At 47.1% G+C, this 19,578-nt stretch overlaps 1 protein-coding gene and 1 long non-coding RNA gene across 4 annotated transcripts in view; one reads left to right on the top strand and one right to left on the bottom strand.

The window, feature by feature from the left end:
- The window catches only part of LOC141164453 (uncharacterized), a 253,042-nt gene that overhangs the window by 191,338 nt on the left and 42,126 nt on the right, over positions 1 to 19,578 (top strand). The gene's annotated exons all lie outside the window — the stretch shown is intronic.
- Positions 15,013 to 19,578, bottom strand: part of SIGLEC1 (sialic acid binding Ig like lectin 1) — a 152,155-nt gene continuing 147,589 nt past the window's right edge. For 2 of the 3 annotated variants that reach the window (XM_073649743.1, XM_073649725.1), the window contains 3 exons: positions 19,469 to 19,565; positions 17,125 to 17,227; positions 15,013 to 15,595 (listed from right to left, as the gene is read on the bottom strand). In XM_073649743.1, coding sequence (XP_073505844.1) covers positions 15,590 to 15,595; positions 17,125 to 17,227; positions 19,469 to 19,565 — 206 coding nt within the window. In that variant the 3' untranslated portion in view covers positions 15,013 to 15,589. The remainder of the gene's footprint in view (positions 15,596 to 17,124; positions 17,228 to 19,468; positions 19,566 to 19,578) is intronic. The other variant, XM_073649734.1, reaches the window with a different exon arrangement.

The raw sequence follows: 19,578 nt of genomic DNA on the forward strand, positions 1-19,578 counted from the left end.
CCTGAGATGCCTCCATAACCGTCTCTTGCCACTTTTGCCCCCATGGCGATGTACCGCCTAATGATTGCCCGATAGCAATAATACTGCCCCAGATGACCCCATTGTTCCTTGTCTCTGCCCGCAAAATGTCTTCAGTCTGGACTCTACTAATAATATGATCACAGTTGATGGTGGTAGGTACTTGAAGGGTCTGATCGCATGGATGGTCACTGGTGGTCATCAGTTGATGTAGTCGGGGACGGTATCTGCTGGGTTTTGCCATCAGTTGAGCAGTTCTTCGCTCCGATGGGGCAAAAAGCAAATTTTGGGGGTCACGTGAGGTTACAGGGTATAACTGCTCGGCACAAAGGGCTGAATGTCCATGTGTCTCGGAGTGTCGGGAACTCATGTAATGGCGCCTGCTGCGCAGAGCTTCCCGGAGCCGCTGCTCCATCTGTCCCTTCCTCTTTATTGGAGGCGCGGTGATGAAGCCCCCCGCATTATTAATAGCAGGGTCACCACAATCATCTCCTGAAAGTCACGGCTTCCACTTCTGCCATGTTTAGCATTTCTGCGCTCGCCGGCACGTTGCTTCTTCAGTACTGGAGCTGACATCTTCCCGCCGTGACCTTGCTCTCCCCTGAATGTGATACGATGGCGCAGCCGCCTCATCGCATCAACGTAGACAACCGGCCGCACAGCTCTCTGCAGCCTTCATGAGGCAGCTTTATCCTTAAAGGGGAAGCTTTTCCGCAACATATTTAAAGTGCAAATGACTGTAATGTGCAGGCTTAAAGGCATGGTTCATTTTTTTTTAAAGTTCTTTTTTTTACTCCCTTTTAGGAAATGCTGGGTCAATATAGGAGGGGGGTCATCTGTTCAGGATCTTATTTTGAGGCTCGCGCTCTGGAGAGCTTTATCTAAAGAAGAAATGATGTGTAATACTTCATTTGCCCTGCGGGAGTGCTGTAGGTAAAATGAATACTTACTGCCAGGTTTTCCACAGATTACAGCTGATCACTGGAGGTTTTCAGCAAAGGGTTCACTTTATGATCTTGCTTATTGTTAAGAGACCCGAGACCCTTCCAGCAAGAATGGATTGTCCAAAGTGGTGGACCCTTTAAAATCGATGGCTTTCGAGAAAAGCTCTAGAAGGAGAGTTTTAAAAGGCCACAGACTTGGCCAGAGAAGTCATGTAAGGGGGACAGGAGTATAACTCTGGCGGGAGCAGAAGTAGCTGCTGCACCTGGGTCCTAGTGCCAGAACAGTTCCTGCGTCCGATGGGTTAAATAAATGGCGCATGGTCAATAGGGAGGAGCCCCGTTACAGATTTCGCAGAAAATATTGAATAAAATAAAACAATAATTTTTTGGGGTACAGAACATAGATCAGACCCCTTACAAAATCTACTTACCTCCATACGACCCCAATAATTATTGCTTCTTCATCACTCAGAAGAGCTTTTTAATATATAAACACGACACATTTGACATTGAGAACCTGATGACGTTACATGAGGCATTCAGCGTGTTATTAAAATCACTTTAATTTCCATTTTTGACTCATATTCTGCGGTTTTGAGTCAGATTCCGTGAATGACGCCGCGGTGCAGCGGAGGACGCACAGTGGTGGATGTGGACAGATTCTACCTACTTTGCTGCCATCTGGTGGTTACCTTTGTAATTGCACGTGCCTTTTTTGATTTTTTTTTTTTTTTTCTAATCTTTTCTAATTTGTTTTAATTTGAACCAGACGTTAGGAACAAAATGGATAAGGTTCAGTAAAATGTGGCATTTTTTATGCACAATGTACGGGATTGTTACAGTATTTCATGGTTGTATATTGCTGTATACTTTTAATACAATATCCAGGCCGGGGATGGTGAGAGTAGCGCAGAGGAGCAACACTGGCCTGGCAGGTGATACTGTTTAGAAAAAAAAAGAAAAACTTTTCCACCACCCTGGGCCCATTTATAGAATATTCTTTATTAGTAGAAGACTTTTTTAAAGTTTTTTTCTCCAGTTTTCTAAAGTACTACTCCCCTACTGCCACTATCTCCTATAACTTGCATAAACTCCTCACTATCTTCTACTGCTCCATGTTTGCAGCTGAAATCCATGTAAAGACCTTATCCTTTGCAGAGGGTTTGCTACAATGACCATTCTCCAGTGCAGACATAATACAACCACTGTGATTAGTCTTCATTTCCAACGAAATATGTAGAAAGTCATCGTCTCATCCTGTGGACTTTGCTGCCACCTGGTGGAGAAAAGACAGATTGCAGCACAAATTATATACATCCCTGCAGAGCCGATACCTAGAATGACCCAGATGAGGACGCTCTATCCAACAAAGGTCTGACTCCTACAAAACTTATAAAACTATTTCCATAGATTTTTCCGGTAACCTGCTTCTACAATAGAATTATTTTTTTTGACATCATAAGTTTGCATTAAATTGAAAGCTTTGCTTCGGGCGACTCCATAATCTGAGCTGTTATCCGTGTGAATGAGAAGTAACAATATTTCTGTCTATTATATGACTTTGTATTCTGCATTTTCACCAGTTTCCCCTCTGCAGCTTCTATCTCTAATTTGTAGTTTTCTCTGAGCTAGTGGGTGAAGACTTGAGATGAGCGAACATGTTCGAAAAAACGTTGGCCAATTTCAAATTTGGGCACAAACATTGCACGTTCGGATTCGCGATCGGACACCTGAGCGTTTTTACTTAAAATCGTCAAAAATCGGTAAAAGTGCGGGAAATGATTGCGTTTCCACTACAGTATTTATTAAGACATTGTCTAGGATAGTGGTGCTGTATGATGAGCGGGGGGGATGTGTTTGATGAGGGGAGGGGGATGAGAGAGGTCAGAGGAGCGATGGGCTGTCAATCTAATTATTTTTTTTTTCTTAACTTAATGTGTGCAGATTCCGGCAGCCAATCAGGGCGCAGAAACCATCCACAATGTCCAGACACAAGGGCTTGTGCCATTGGCTGTTGAAATTACATGTCCCTTTCTATTGTGCTCCATGCACAAGTACACCTTGAAAAATCTATTTTTTTTTTTATGTTACTAATGTGATACAGCAAGCCATATCTCACCTTGTCATTTTGTGGCGGTGAAAATCAGCTGTATGCAGAGTAAAAAAATCTAATTTCTTCTGTTAGTAACGTGATGCAGCAGGCTAGATCTCAGTTTGAAATTATTTGGAGCATATATTCTATTTAATACAGGCATCATCCACAGGAAAAAAAAATCAAATTTTGCTTTGCTAATAGCGTGCTCCTACCACACTATCTGAGCAACATTGAGTGGGAAAAAAAGAGAGGTTGCGGTGGAAGGGGGAATAGACTTGGTGTTCAAGGTGTAATGTTAGTGAAAGCACTAACAGTACATGTCCTATTCAAAGACAGCTGACAACTTTCTTTACTGGACGGGTTACTCCACTCCCTTTCTTTGGCAGCCGCACAGCGATACGCCTTGTTGATAAGGGTCAGAAAGAGCAGGTACTCCAGTCGATGGCAAGCGCTGCTTCAAGTGGCCTCTCCTCTTCTTCCTCCTCCTCAACATCACACGCAGTACAGTCTACGGAGATGGCACCCCAATTACCCATGCTTCCTCCTGCGTCACAACTGTCCAACTGCCCAACTGACTGTAGCGAACCACAGATGGGCGAGTCTGTAGAACTATTCACCCATTCTATACCATGGGCATCAGAAGTGTACTCCAAACATTCACAGAGTCAAGAAAAGGAAAGCATCTGCACCGGTGCCCAAAATTTTTTATGTTTGATCTGGGGCAGGATGGAGTAGGGTCAATGCAGACCTCTGACCCTCGTCACCAGACGTTAACCACCATAGGGAGAGTTGATCCTGATGAGACTCAGATATCTGAGGTGCATGCAGACTGTACTGTGCTGTCATGGCAGGAAGAGGAGGAGGGTCATTTCTCAGGGCGAAGAATGGGATAACATATTGGATGATGACGAGTTGAAGATCCTACTTGGTTTGAACCCAGAGTCACATAGCTGAGCTCATCTGAGGAGGTGGAGGAGGAAGACAAGGAGGTTACCTTCCACCCTATGTCGCAGATACGGAGTGATGCAAGCACGAGGAGCACTGCGTCCTTAGCCACAACTGTGGTTGTGACCAGCAGCGGTCGCGGGTCTGCAGCTCACAGAGGTGGCAAGGGTTGCCTAGCCTGGGCCTTTTTTGAGACCACAAAGGATGAGCCAACTCACGTTATCTGGCTACTTTGCAAAAAAAGACTCAGTAGAGGTAAAAATTGAAATAATTTGACAACTACGTGCATGAACTGTCACATGCGCAATCAACATGCCTTACTCTGGCAATCTCACTGCGATAAAATGTGGACCAGCGAGTCTCGCCAACCATCAGCTGCCCCATCAACTGCATATGCTGCTTTTTCCTCCTCCACCAAGTATTGTCACGCAGGTCTCCCACTGCAGAACCTCCAATTCTCTACCCGCTCCAGTCAGGCTGAGTGATAGACCGTCAGCTGTAACGGAAGCGGACATGCTGCTGTGTTTGTTTCACGGAGCACACCACATGTTTCTCAATCCACCGTAACATCTGCGCCTCAAGCACGCTCCACCAGTTTGTCCGGTTCACCGTACTCCGCCCTCTCTCAGCACAGCAGCCAGCCCTTGGTCCCGCAGTTTTGGTCACGTAAAAGATTGTTTCCTCCTACACATGACAAAGCTAAGAGGTCAAACTCCACCATCTAAAATCTGGTGGCCTCAGAAATTCTGCCTTTCCACCTCGCGGATACAGACGGTTTCCGAAAGCTGATGGCTGTTGCAGTCCCCCAGTACTAGTTGCCCAGTCGCCATTACTTCTCTAAGAAAGCTGTGCCTGGGCTACACCAGCATGTCGCAGACAACATCACCCTGTTCTTTGACTAAATGTATGTGTGATAGGGTGCACTTCTGAGAAGCTGTCTTATCGTCTGATCGGGCACTTAGCTGGGAGACTGAGGAGAGGGTCCTGACCTCGTCACAGGAGTGCAGTTTTCAGTTTTTCAGACAAGCAAAGGGCCTTTCACGTCACTCAGATGTCTTGGGGGGGGGGGGATCCAACTCTGCATCCAACCGTAGTCGTCCCCCCAAGGTGATTTTTTCTCTCTGGTCGGAGTCACAGGAAAGGCTTCACCTTCACTCAAAGTCCTGTTACACTTCCAGCACACTGCACGGCTCTTAGGATGCAGCTCACCACAATGTCTTTCCTCTCCTCACAACTGCTTGTTTTTTGCTGACTCACACACCAGCAAGTTTACCATGGAGTCCCTTTGTTTAGAGGTAACAGAGACCTCTTGTAGCCGGAGGCTGATACCGCAGCAATGTCCACACATCTCCCACTCACACATACTAGTTAAACGTTTGATATGCGATGGGCCGACATGGTGGAATTCCACTCTGCACATGTTGCAGCGACTGTGGCAGCAGCGACGAGCCCTGACACAGTATGTCATGTCGTATAGCCTGGGCCAACGCAGTATGGACGGGGTGCAAATCACACTTGCGGTGTGGGTACAGATTAAGGACCTCTGCACCCTTCTGCACAGTTTTGAAATGGCTACTAAGATGGTTAGCGCTGACGATGCCATCATCAGCATCACTATTCCGGTCATCTACATGATGGAGAAGACTTTGAATAGTCTGCGGGAGGAGGTGGTGGTCCCAGAGGAAGAGGAGGAAGCAGAGGAGGATGCTGAAGGGATAACAATGTCTCTAAGTTCCAGACTATCGTCACACAGGTGGATGCGCAGTGACGGTGGATTACAGTGATCAAGGGGGGCTGGTGATACCAGAAAAACTGTTAGTGAAGGTTCAGGAGCCGAGAATAAAATGGAGGAGGAAGAGGTGATGGGCGAGCACCAGTCAGGAGATGAGGAGGATAATCATCCCCTCTCTGTTGTTTGTAGTTGGTAGGAGGGGATAGAGGAAACAAGCATCAGTGTTATCCAGCCACCAACACACTATGGGCTTGGACCTCATGGAAGCGCCTTCTTGCTGCACTATCTGCAATATGATCCCTGTATAGTTAGGATTCGAAATAGTGCTGACTACTGGGTTGCCACTTTGTTAGATCCATGTTACAAGAGTACATTTTGCCACATGGAGGCCCTAAAGGAGGTGGAGGAGGCAGAATTAGTGAAGGAAGTGTTAGATACAGAGGTTTGTCCCACAAGCCTTTGGGATTCCAAGAGTTAGTGTCTAGTGACACCTTGGTGTCTAGTGGTTTAGTTCTCCATCCCCTGGTGTGTATGGCTTTAGTACTCCAACCCTAGTTGTTTAGTAGTTTGGTTTTCCAACCCCTGTTGTCTAGTAGTTTAGTTCTCCATCTTCTGGTGGGTAGTGGTTTAGTTCTCCATCCTCAAGCACCCTACAAGCCTTGGGGATTCCAAGACTCCTGGAGCAGCCCATTCCCACCTGCCCCCACTGCCACCAGAGTCACCCAATGCCCAGTCAGCGAGATGTAACGCCCCTGGCTATGCTTGCTTGTCTAGGTGTCAGTGGTGAAATGCACCATGGCAGACTTAGATTTTTTCAAGGAACGCTTGATGTTGTCTGCAACATGCTGGTGTAATGCAGGCACATCTGTCTTAGAGAAGAAATGAAGACTGGGCAACTGGTACTGGGGGACTGCAACGGCCATCAGCATTCGGAAAACGGGAGGGGAAGGTCGTGGAGACGAAAGATGTGATGGATGAAGTCCTTAGCCAGCACAGATGCAGACGGGAGACCAGGCAGAGGGATAAAATGGGCCATTTCAGAAAAGCTGTCAGCGACCACACAAATGACAGTACAACCGGCAGAAAAAGGGAGATCCGTAATAAGGTCCATAGCAATGTGCAGCCATGGAGCGGAAGGTACGGGTAGAGGCAGGAGACGGCCAGCGGGAAGATGCCTGGGAACTTTGTTACGGGCACAAGAGGAACAAGCCGTGACGAAATCCGCAATGTCCTTGCATAGAGAAGGCCACCAGTAATGCCGGGCGATGAGCAGGAAGGTCTTCCTCTGGCCTGCATGGCCGGCTAGTTTGGATGAATGACCCCAGAGAAGAACCTTCTTACGATCCGGAACAGCTACAAAAGTCTTACCGGGTGGAAGACGAAACGGGTCAAACGGGGCCACAGTCATTACACTGGAGGGGTCGATGATATGCTCCTCCTCTTGGTCGGAGAACAGGAAAGAACGGGATAGAGCGTTGGCTTTAACGTTCTTGTCTGCAGGGCGGTAATGTAGAGTAAAGCAGAATAGGTCAAAGAACAGAGACCACCGGGCTTGACGCGGATTGAGTCTCTGGGCGTTCTGTAAATAGGCCAGGTTTTTGTGATTAGTGTAGATGATCACCGGGTGCAGAGCCCCCTCCATCAGGTAGCCCCACTCCTCCAGCGCCAATTTGATGGCAAGCAGCTCACGATCTCCTATGGAGTAGTTGCGCTCGGATGAGGATAAGAGCTTGGAGAAGAAGCCGCAGGTTACCATTCTCCCGGATGGGGATTTCTGGGTGAGCACCTCTCCGGCTCCGGAGGAGGAAGCATCTACCTCCAGGAAGAACTGCTTGTTGCAATCCGGACGGTGCAGCACAGGGGCGGAGGAGAAATCTTGTTTTAGGGAGACGAAGGCCTCCTCCGCTTCGGAAGTCCATTCCTTGGGATTTGCTCCCTTACGGGTGAGCATGGAGATGGGAGCAGTCCGGGAGGAGAAATGAGGGATGAAGAGGCGGTAATAATTTGCGAAGCCCAGGAATCGCTGAATCGCCTTCAACCCCTCCGGCCGGGGCCATTTTAAGACGGCAGAAACCTTCTCGGGGTCCATCCGAAGACCAGTCTCGGAGATAATATATCCCAGGAACGAAAGGGAAGTCTGCTCGAAGAGACACTTCTCAAATTTTGCGAGGAGACGATTCTGCCAGAGCCTTAGTAGAACCTGACGAACATTCTTCCGGTGTGTGGGAAGATACAGAGAGAAGACCAAGATATCGTCCAGGTACACCACTATTCAGGAATACAAGAGATCATGGAAGATGTTGTTAACCAGCTCCTGGAAGATGGCTGGGGCATTACAGAGACCAAAGGGCATCATGCGGTATTCATAGTGACCGTCCTGGGTGTTGAATGCCGTCTTCCCCTCGTCTCCCTGGCTGATTCGGACCAAATTGTACGCCCCACGAAGATCGAGCTTGGTGAAGACCCTCGCGCCTTTAAGGCGGTCGAACTGCTCTGAGATGAGAGGCAGGGGGTACTTATTCTTGATGGTAATCTGGTTAAGACCCCCCTGTAGTCAATACACAGCCGTTGCAAGCCATCTTTCTTTTTAATGAAGAAGAATCCTGCTCCAGCCGGAGAAGTAGATTTCTGAATGAATCCCCTAGCAAGATTCTCCTCTATGTACTCAGACATGGCCCGGGTCTCAGCCAACGACAAGGGGTAGATACGCCTGCGGGGAGGAGAAGCACCAGGTACCAGGTCGATAGGGCAATCATACGGCCTATGAGGTGGTAGTGTCTCCGCTTCCTTCTTGTCGAAGACGTCCGCATAGGACCAATAGGGTGCCGGCAGACCAGGTAGATTAGCCGGAGTAGACGGAGGTCGAGCCGGACGAACCGGAACCAGGCAGGTCTCATGGCAATCCTGCCCCCAACGGAGCACCTCACCAGATCACCAATTCAGGACGGGTTCATGTCTCTGTAGCCAGGGTAGACCAAGCAAGAGGGAGTGAGAGAGACCGGACAGTACATGAAAGGAGATCCTCTCCAAGTGCAGCATTCCCACCTGAAGGGTTACAGGTTCTGTGACGAGCAGGATGGTCACCGGAAGGAGTCTCCCATCCACGAAAGCGACTACCAATGGTTCGGCCAGACGTTTGGTAGGAATCTGATACCGCTCCACAAGGGCCTGAGAAATGAGATTCCCAGCGGCTCCGGAATCCAGGTGGGCGGTCTCAAAGAAGTGGGTCTCGCCACTGGAAATAGAAACAGATAGAGTCAATGACGGAAAGGATTTACTCTTGCCTAGGACAACCTCTCCGAGCGGTCCTAGACACTGGAGTCAGGAACGGATCAGATGCTCCTTACTGCCACAGTAGAAGCAACTCCCTTCGGCTCGGCCCGTCTCCTGACGAGACCTGACCATCTTGGTTTGGTCAATTTTCATGGGTTCAGGTGAGCGTGCCCGGGGAATTGCTGGTTGGGAGGCAGGTTTCTGGAATACCAGAGCGAGACGAGGAAATCTTCTCTTCCGGGTAGTCTCCTTTACTCGTTCCAAGAAACGGATGTCAATCCGGGTAGCTAGTGACACCAGGTCGTCCAGGGTGGAAGGGATGTCACGACCGGCTAGCTCATCCTTGTTCGTCCGGAAAGACCCTCCCAGAAGGTGGACACCAGGGCATCGTTGTTCCAGGCAAGCTCAGATGCGAGGGTACGGAACTGTATGGCATACTGGCCCACGGTGAGACTCCCTTGGCGGAGACAGAGCAGTGAGGAGGCAGTAGAAGTCTTCTGTCCGGGCTCATCGAAGACCTTCCGGAAGGCAGTGAGGAAAGCCTGAAGATCGGACATCAGGGGATCTCCTCTCTCCCATAGGGGGTTTAGCCATGCCAATGCTTCCCCGGTGAGGCCTGGTCGGAGGGAAACTGATGTGCCAGGAGTTTAAAGTGCAGCATGCACTGGTTAAGAAAACCCTGACATAAGACGGGATCACCACCAAAATGTGAAGGTGCAGAGAGCCAGGGTCCAGAGCTGGATGCCATGGCACTAGTAGGCTGAGGCACCGTTGAAGCGGGTGCCGCTCGGCTCTAGACGGACACAGGTGGGATGGACAGCATGTCCAGGCGGGAGTTGACAGACCGCAGGTAGGTCAGAATAGTTTCCTGTTGGGATCTCTGACGAGAAACCTCCTGGTACTGGTCAGAAAGCGAAGGAGCCGGGAAAGCTGCGCGCATCAGCAGCAGCAGGGAGGCCGGAAGACGGCGGAGCAGGACCGCGGCGGTAAGGGGGACGCCGTCTCTGCCTGGCAGGGGGCAGAGACGCCGACGCTACACCCTAGATGGTACAACATTACACAGTCTCACCCTTCCTTCTCCGCCCACCTGGGAAAGAACAGCTGCGACTTTGGAGACTTCCAGGGCCAACTACCTTAACCAGTGGCCCCCATAGAGTCTAGGTAGCGGCAAGCTTAGGAAGCTAGCAGTCCATCGAGGTAGAAGGCCAGGAGACCCGAGGGTCCCAACCTGGCTTCTCCGAGACTTTCCATGGAGCCAGATGACCAGTGGGTACTAATCTGCCTTCTCCATATGTCTCCATGGGTTGCAGGCGACCGGTGGGTCCCTCCTGGCATCCCCAAACAGCATATCCATGGGGCCAGGTGACATCTTCATCCTAACCCTGGTCTCTCCAAAATGTATCCATGTCTCTCTGATGGTCAATTGGAGCAGATACGTATCTTTCCAGTCAGGGCTGTACTGGGCCTAGATGATATTTGAACAATGGTTAGAGTCTCCTGAGATACTAATGAGATTAGTGGAATGCTAGACACTTTACAAGTTAAATTAGTGTACATAAACTGACGAGCAAGTAGAACATTAATAAAACACAGCCAGCAATCTCTAATAAAACACAATAATGTATTTCTCTTGGATTAACAAATCTAATCATCTGGCTAATTAAGATTTTAATTTGTATCGTGACAGTTGCATCACTCAGTGTCTGTGCGAGAAGCCGCAACGTAACCTCCTTGTCTTCCTCCTCCTCCACCAAGTGGGATCTTCAACCTCATCGTCATACTCTCTGTTCTCCCTCTCCTTGCCCTGAGAGTCACCCTCCTCCTCTTCCTGCCCTGATAGTACAGAACAGTCTGTGTGCACCTCAGGTATCTGCGTCTCATCAGTATCACCAAATTCATCATCTTTCCACCATCTTATTCAACCCCCCCATCTAACCTATCCATCAAAGTCAATGGCGGTGCGCTCTCCCCAGTCCCGCAAGCTTGACTCTGATCTCTCCTTCAAACCTGATATGCAAGCCCTTTCCACTTCCTGATGATTCTGACTCCAAAATATCTCCCGGATCCGCACATTCCTCAACCATGAATCTGCAAAAACACTAGTGCGAGCCCTCATCATCTCCTGCCTCGACTACTGCAACCTCCTGCTCTGTGGCCTCCCTTCTAACACTCTTGCACCTTTCCAATCTATCCTAAACTCTGCTAGCCAACTAATCCACCTGTCACCCCGCTATTCACCGACTCTGTCAATCCCTTCACTTGCTCCCTGTTACCCAGAGACTCCAGTTCAAAACCCTAACCATGGCATACAAAGCCATCCACAACCTGTCTCCTCCATACATCTGTGAACTAGTCTCCCAGTACAAACCTGCACGCAACCTCCGATCCTCACAAGATCTCCTTCTCTACTCCTCTCTTATCTCCTCCTCCCACAATCACATACAAGATTTCTCCTGTGCTTCCCCCCTACTCTGGAACTCTCTACCCCAACACATCAGACTCTCGCCTACCGTGGAAACCTTAGAAAGGAACCTGAAGAACCTTCCGACAAGCCTACAACCTGCTGTAACCATCGTTCCACCATACCGATGCACGGCCAGCCGTACCCTCACCTACTGTATCCTCACCCATTGTAGATTGTTTGTGCGCCCGCGCGGGCAGGGTCCTCTCTCCTCCTGTACCACTCGGTGACCCCTTTTCACATGTAAAGTGCCATGGATTAAATGGCACTATAATAAGAAATAATAATAATAATTATACTATTTGTACTGTGGGTCAATTGATGCCACTTTTCCTGGTGTCTGCCCCTAATTTGAGCTGTTTTCGCAGCATTTGGGTCCCTTTGAAGGCGTTGTGTGCGCGTTTGGTTTTGCCTCCCATTGATTGCAATGGGATTCGGATATGTTCGATGAACCGTTCAACAAATTGTTTGGAGAACTTTGGGAAGCTCGCCGATCTGAAAATGAATCGAACCTTGAGAGGTTCGCTCATCTCTAGTGAAGTTGTCTCCCATACATATTCACACACAGACATGAGGGATTCCTGCTCTCTTGACTCGAAAGATCAGAAGCATTAGCAGCATGATGGACATTATAAAGCAGTTTATTGCAGTGTAGTTGTGAATCTACTAATTAGGTGAGATAATACTTACTGGAAAGCTGCAGCATGGAGTACATTGTATGGCAGTACTGAGCAGTGTAGCCATGAACTCAGCACTGGGATCAGATAGACACTCAATAGAAAGCAATAGCATGGAGGTCATTATACAGCAATAGTGAGCAGTGTAGTTGGGAATCCTCTACTGTGATGAAAAGTCTTACTATAAATCTATAGCAGGGAGGAAATTATTCAACAGTACTGAGCAATGTAGCCATTAATACAGCACTGGGATGAAATAAACACTTACCAGAAAGCAGCAGCTTGGAGCACATTATATAACAGTACTGAGCATTGAAGTTGTGAATCCACCACAGGTGTGAGCTAAAGCTTACTAGAAAGCTGAAGCTCGAAAGACATGATAAGGTAGTACTGAGCAGTGTAGTTGTGAATCCACTACTGTGGTGAGAAGTCTTACTAGAAATCTATAGCATCAAGGAAATTACACAGCAGGACTGAGCAGTGAAGCCATGAATACTGCACTGGGATGAAATAAACACTTACTAGAAAGCAGCAGCTTGGAGCACATTGTACAACAGTACTGAGCATTGAAGTTGGAATCCACAACTAGAGTGAGATAAGACTTACTAGAAAGCAAATGCATGAAGGTCATTATGCAGCAACACTGAGCAATGTAGCTGTGAATCCACCACTGTGGTGAGATAAGACTTATTAGATAACTATAGCATGGAAAGATATTATATGGCAGTATTGAGCAGTGTAGACACGAATACAGGACTAGGATGGGATAAACACTTAATAAAAAGCAGCAGCGTGGAGCACATTGTATAACAACACTGAGCATTGAAGCTGTGAGTCCACCACTGTAGTGAACTAAAACTTTATAGAAAGCTGTAGCATGAAAGACATTATGAGGCATTACTGAGTAGTGCAGTCGCGAATCCACTACTGTGGGGAAAAGTCTTACTAGAAATCTATAGCATGAAGGAGATTATAAGGCAGTACTGAGCAGTGTAGCCACGAATACTGCACTGGGATGAGATAAATTCCCAATTTGACAGCAGTAACATGGGAGGTCAATATACAGGGGTCCTGAGGATCCGGAGTAGTGCAGTTGTGTATCCACCACTGTGGTGAGATAAGACTCATTAGAAAACTGTAGCATGGAGAATATTATATGTCAGCATTGAGCAGTGTAGCCGTGAATCCAGCACTAGGATAAGATAAACACTTAATAGAAAGCAGCAGCATGGAGCACATTGTATAACAGGAGCGAGCATTGACGTTGTGAATCCACCACTGGAGTGACTTATATCTTACTAGAAAGCTATAGCATAAAAGGACATTATAAGGTATTACTGAGCAGTGTAGCTGTGACGCCCAGCTGCGCTTGGTATCACAGATCCTGGAAGAGTGCATTGATGGATTTCTCCACAAGAGGCCCCCATAACCATTCACACATCTTCACCTTCCACATCAGACCAGCAGAGGGAGCCCGTTAGGGATATATATATAGGGAAGGTGGAGCTAGGTAGAGAGTCGATTCGTGAGTGTAGTTGAGTCTGGTTTAGCAGTGAGTCCAGTACAGTCTGAGAAGAGTTACCTCAGAGGACAAAAGCCTGTTCCAGCTCCTGCAATTGCTATCCTGCAGTGGAGCTTATCCAGATCAAGACGCAGTGTAGCTCAGAGAAGTGAGCTTTAAGTGTACCGGCGCCATAAGATCGGTGAAGCGCGGCAAGCTGCCGTTAGTGTGAGTAGCCTAGTGAGGGCCCGAGTAGGCCGAAGGCGATTGGAGAGTTAGTACATAGGGGGCAGAGGAGATTAACTTGTTCACCCCGAAGAATTTAGCGGACACCGGGTCCGAAGCTTACCGGGATCTCTATGACCCAGTAAGATATAACCGGAATCCCTGGAGAACTACAAGTCCCAGGATCGCTAAAGTGCTGAAGTGCTGATACGTAACAGAGCCGGGAGACACATAGGCCCCGCAAGCTGAGGAGCGTGTACTCCAAGGAAAGGCCCTACCACAAGGTCAGCCAGCGCAGGACAGGAACAAAGTTAGGCCTAGCTCCAGGCAGGTCAGAAACTTACTACGCAGAGGCAAGAAACAGGAGGCCCTACACCCGCTCATTGGGGAGGATCCTGACATGCACCCTTCACCCTACAGTGCTCCGGTACGTGCCTGAATTTCCATCAGTAAAAGGTACTGAAGTGACTATCGTGTCTGTCCCTGTTCTTGCTCTTACCCAGCTGGGTCTCGCCTGTCCTGCATTCCCCTTTCCGTACGCTGCCCTGAGGCCTAGCTCCACCTGTGGGGAGCTATACCATCAAGCTGCCTTATCATTGACCTCAGTGGACTGCGCAGCGCTGGTGAATCTCACCAGAAACCACAGGTGGCGTCACAAACTTTTATAAAATAAACAACTATCAACGCCTTTTAAAGAGAGACCCCAGGGTACGGGCCCGGGAGCCGACCACCGCGACATCCCCAAGGCCAAGGTAAAGGCCTGGGTAACCGAGTCATCCCCATCCCCCTGGGCGAGTCATAGCCATGAATACAGCACTGGGATACAATAAATTCTCAATAGACAGCAGTAGCATGGAGGTCCTTATACAGGGATACTGAGCAGTGTAATTGTGAATCCACCACTGCAGTGAGATAAGACGTACTAGAAAGCAGTAGCATGGAGGATATACAGCCATACTAAGCAGTGTAGCAATAAATGCAGTAATGAGGTGAAATAAAACCTTAATAGAAAGAGTAGCGTAGAAGAAATTATACAGCACAACACTACTAAATAGTGTAGCAGTGAATCCAGCACAGTGGATTGACAATTGTGATCAGGAGGGAAAGATCCATCTCTTTTGGGGTGGACTTGATAAAGCAATATAGTTATGCAAAGTTTATTAAAAACAGTAATTATGATGTGTGTTACATACGGAGCAGACTTTATTGCAACATGCAATATAATAAAAGTTGTAGAAGAATGAGGTGTTGCGATGTACAGTAAATGTACAGCAAAGCTTTGCAAAATATCCGGACAAATCACTTTACCTCCTCAGTTCGCACATGATGAAACCTCTGGAATTAGGGAGAAAATGGTAAAATGTTTTCCTAAATGAGCTGAATTTGGCGCAACTGCAGTATATATAGGTGTAAAACCATCAGGTGCAGGGTGTAGAGCATGGTTTACAGGGCAACAGCGAAAATGGTGCAAAATCTATGTTTGTATTTCCAACATTTTGCACTTTCTAGAAGTTTTATAAAAAATAGCAAACTTTGGTGTCAGATGAGACCTAACTCCCCGAAATAAGTCTGTCCGGTGGTCTATAATCATCCCCAGAATATTGCGGATCCTATATGGGTCTGTGCTGAAGCTTCCAGATCTTCTTCTTATAAATGGATTAATGGGTCCTGTTCACCACGTCTCGAGTCAGCCCCGAGGACACTGACAAGTCAATGTATTAACTCTGGAAATAGAAAAATATCAAATTATATGAAATCAGAGTCGACTCAAGAGAAATGAATCAAACACAAATTGAGAGCTTTTTTTTCCTCCAAGAATAGGTCTGTCAATCAGAGTTAATTATATTATTATTATATTTTTATCGTAGTTGGAGCTTTTGTTTTTTGGATACTGAGCTTCAAATCCTCTGCAAAAAAAAATATGGAACAAAGGTAACGGTAAAAAAAATCATGTGCTCCCTGCAGCTGCCACTAAAGGGAGCTGAAGAGGTCATTGCAGACTGTGTAGACACAATGGCTCCCTCTAGTGGTGACTCTGGGGAGGCAGAATTTTATAAGGGAACATGCAGTAGGTTTATGCTCGGAATTTGGGGCTTTGGAAAAACACAACAACACAAATTTCAGGACCTAAGAATGATAAGGAGTAGACTTAGGCACAAGCGACAGTCTGGCTCTTACTGTTCAGGTGTAATATGTGATATTAGTGTCGGACTCTTCTGTCTGAGCTTGGCTTGTAGTGGCTGATGGGCTCATGATGTTATGCATCATAACTGATTATCTAGAACGTTCTAGCCAGATACTGTAGGTGCCAGAATTACAGCAGTAGTGATAGAGTCATATTTATGGGGGCACTGTGACTGGCACTTTTATATGGTCACTGGTATAAGTATAGTGTAGTTGATATGATGACCATGTTATGGGGGCGCTGTGACTGATGCTGTTATATAGGCACTATTATAGGAGCAGTGTAGTTGTAGCTGTTATGCGGACCACGTTATGGTGTGACTGACGCTGTTATATTGTCACTGTTATAGGGACCATGCTATGGGGGCACGGTGACTGGCACTGTTATGTGGATACTGTTATAGAAGCCGTGAATATGTAGCTGTTATAGTGACCATGTTGTGGTGTGAGTGATACTGTTATGTGGGTACTGTTATAGGGGTGGTGTAGTTGTATCTGTTATGGGGGCACTGTAACTGACACTGTTATTTGGACACTGTTATAAGCATAGTGTAGTTGTAATGGTGACCATGTTATGGGGCACTGTGACTGATACTGTTATGTGGGCACTGTTCTAGGAACAGTGTAGATGTCACTTTTATATGGACCATGCTATGGGGGCACAGTGACTGGCACTGTTATGTGGATACTGTTATAGGGGCAATGAATATGTAGCTATTATGGTGACCATGTTGTGGTGTGACTGATACTGTTGGGCATTATTATAAGTGCAGTGTGGTTGTCACTGTTATGGGGGACCATGTTATGGGGCAGAGTGACTGATACTGTTATGGGGGCACTATTATAAGGGCAGTGTAGATGTTATTGGGACCATGTTATGGTGTGACTGACACTGCTATGGACATTGTTACAGGGACAGTGTCGTTGTCAGTGTGATAATGGGACCCGTGGATGCTCTTGTCATGGGGGCACTGTGGTTATGTCTGCTATAGACAGTACTTGGCTACAGTTCTTATGTATAAGCTGAGTCCACGTTGTCAGATACGGCCATGTTGAGCATAGTGCTCACCAGATAACACAGTAAGACATGACGTCTCCTGACCTGTGCCGGCTCCTTTCTGTCCATCTCTATCGGCTCCTGGTCGGGGGTCCGCTTGCTCTTCTCTTTAATCCTGCAGAATATAAAGCCCACTTATGTATCAGAGGTATAAACTTCTGAAGTCAGACATCAGGCGGACTAACCGAGGAGATGAAGGACATGTCAGGCAGAACATTGTGCCGGTGACTGATGAGCCATCCAACAGCCGTGTATCGGACATATCTCGCCTAGTCCTTAGGGTCTTACCAATGTCTGAGCAGATGTGTCTCTGTGGCACTGATGTAAGGTCACGTCTAGTCTTTTTTTTTAGCCATTTTGGAGTTATCTTGGTCACCTACACAGATGACAGAAGCTCGGTGACAACCACTAATGGCCATTAGAGATGAACCAAGGGTTGACTTTTTTGCGAATCGGACATTTCGGTTGGATGGGTGAGCAGATCAGAGACATCTGTATGAGCACATATGGACGCAGTGGCCATCAACATGTGGAACAATCATCCTGAGATGTGTAAGAAATAAATTTCTATTTCGATTTGCTGAGCTGGAATTGACTTGGTGCAAGCTCATCCCTAAAGGGGCGTTGGGTCTTAAGACACCCAGCACCACAACTAATCAGCTGTTTACAACTCCGGCACCGGTAAGGTGTACAAAGTGAGAGAAGCCAAGCGGCTCAGCTCCAATCACTGTGTAGTGGCCATTTTTGAGTACTGCAGCTCAATTTCTGCTGAAGTATATAGGAGTTGATCTGCAGTACCAAGAATGGCCACTACACGGTGTACAGAGCTGTGCCATTCTGGCTCCGGTCACTGTTTGGTGGGGGTGGCAGCTGCCAAACTTTGACCAAACTGATAATTATGGCCCTTCTAAGAATAACCCTCGCTCGGAAGGTTTGAATTGCAAAGTTTAGCCCCCCCAATAACAGTCACAGATTGGAATCAGGTGTGGAATCCAGAAAAAAAATAACACTCAAGTCAAGATGATAGGTTAATAGCAACGAGGAACAAGGGGCCACAAAAGGATGAACCCAAGGTGGTAAGGCTGGAGTCTCCTTTAAAGATGCAGCCAGCATCCTTGTCTTTAAGAAGGGCTAGGCAATCCAATACAAAAGACAAGAGGGGATCTGAAGCCAGGACCATCACGGATCTGAGTGACGGCAGTGGCCACTTGAACTGGGAGAGATGAGAAACACATCACCCTTTAAACTTTTCTAGGTCTGATTTTCCCCCATCAGTGGCACCACTATGGTCGCTGCTTCCATCCAATCATTGGCTTCTCTGCTGAACACTCACGGCTGGAGGTTTCTGAGACTTTCGGCAAGTTGCTGCTGCTCGCTTGAGCAAACGTGAAAGTTTGCAGAACATCATAAATTGTGTGTGTTCTCCACAGTAAAATCGTATCTGTCTCCCCGAATGTGCACCAACATGGATACCTGAAGCAAATCTGTGGACAGGTCTCATAGACCAAATAGTCCTGAGGGTAAAGGTAAAGGGTGAGGAGGGCTCAACAAGGTCTGAGCTTTGGAAACTCCAGTGTAGTATGTGGAAAGGGAGATACTGGTCCCATCACTCCAGATGGTTCTGTGCCATTAACATGAGGTTCAACCCCACCGGTAATCGTTTCAGTCTTCTTCATGATTTTTTAGCATTTTGATCTCTTTTTCTGATTACATTTTTCTTATAATTTCACCATAAACGTATCCTTGTTTCATGCAAAATTGCAGTTTTACGCTTTCCGGGTGACCATTCAGCCCTTTTCACAGTTTTTTCAAATGTCATTTTACTTAACTCTACAAGCTCAACACTGAAACAAACCAAAAAGACCCAAAGCAAATAAAAACAACCGACTTAACGCAAAGACAAACATTCTTCTGTCACCTCTAATACATGACTAAGGATGTTGTGCTTTCTTTTCTAATCTATAGCTTAGGATAGAATGCAATATTGGGTTAACATAGGGGGTGGGAGATTTTTGGTTTTGGATCCCCAACTCATGATCTAAGTGTTGAGGGTTACTAGAAGTATTTCCCCTCTAGAGGACCTCTCCTGCCCTGCGTTACACAAGATTTGGATTTGTACTGTGTAATACTTAATGTCCCCTGTGGGAGTGCTGCAGGGAAACTCAACGCTTCTTGCTAGGTTTACACAAATCAAATTTTAAGAAATTATTAAGGGGCACTTTGTGATCTGCTTGAAGTCAAGTGATCCTTATGAAAAGTATCAATTTCCTAAAGATTCCCTTTAAGAAGCTTTCATAATGCAAAGTTCCAATAAAGTGAGGAATAGAAATTTAACGAATGACACAATGTCACCTACCACTTGCTGTAGTAAAGTGCAATCATACTGAAGACCAGGAACAGAATACAGCTAAAAGCCAGCCAGAACACGACCTTATAGGCGAAAGTCTCTCTGTCTGCGGGAAGAGA

Source organism: Phyllobates terribilis, unplaced genomic scaffold (genome assembly GCF_046119375.1).
Source record: "Phyllobates terribilis strain yellow unplaced genomic scaffold, ASM4611937v1 Scaffold_1__5_contigs__length_1240528914, whole genome shotgun sequence".
Classification (NCBI taxonomy): Eukaryota; Metazoa; Chordata; class Amphibia; order Anura; family Dendrobatidae; genus Phyllobates; species Phyllobates terribilis.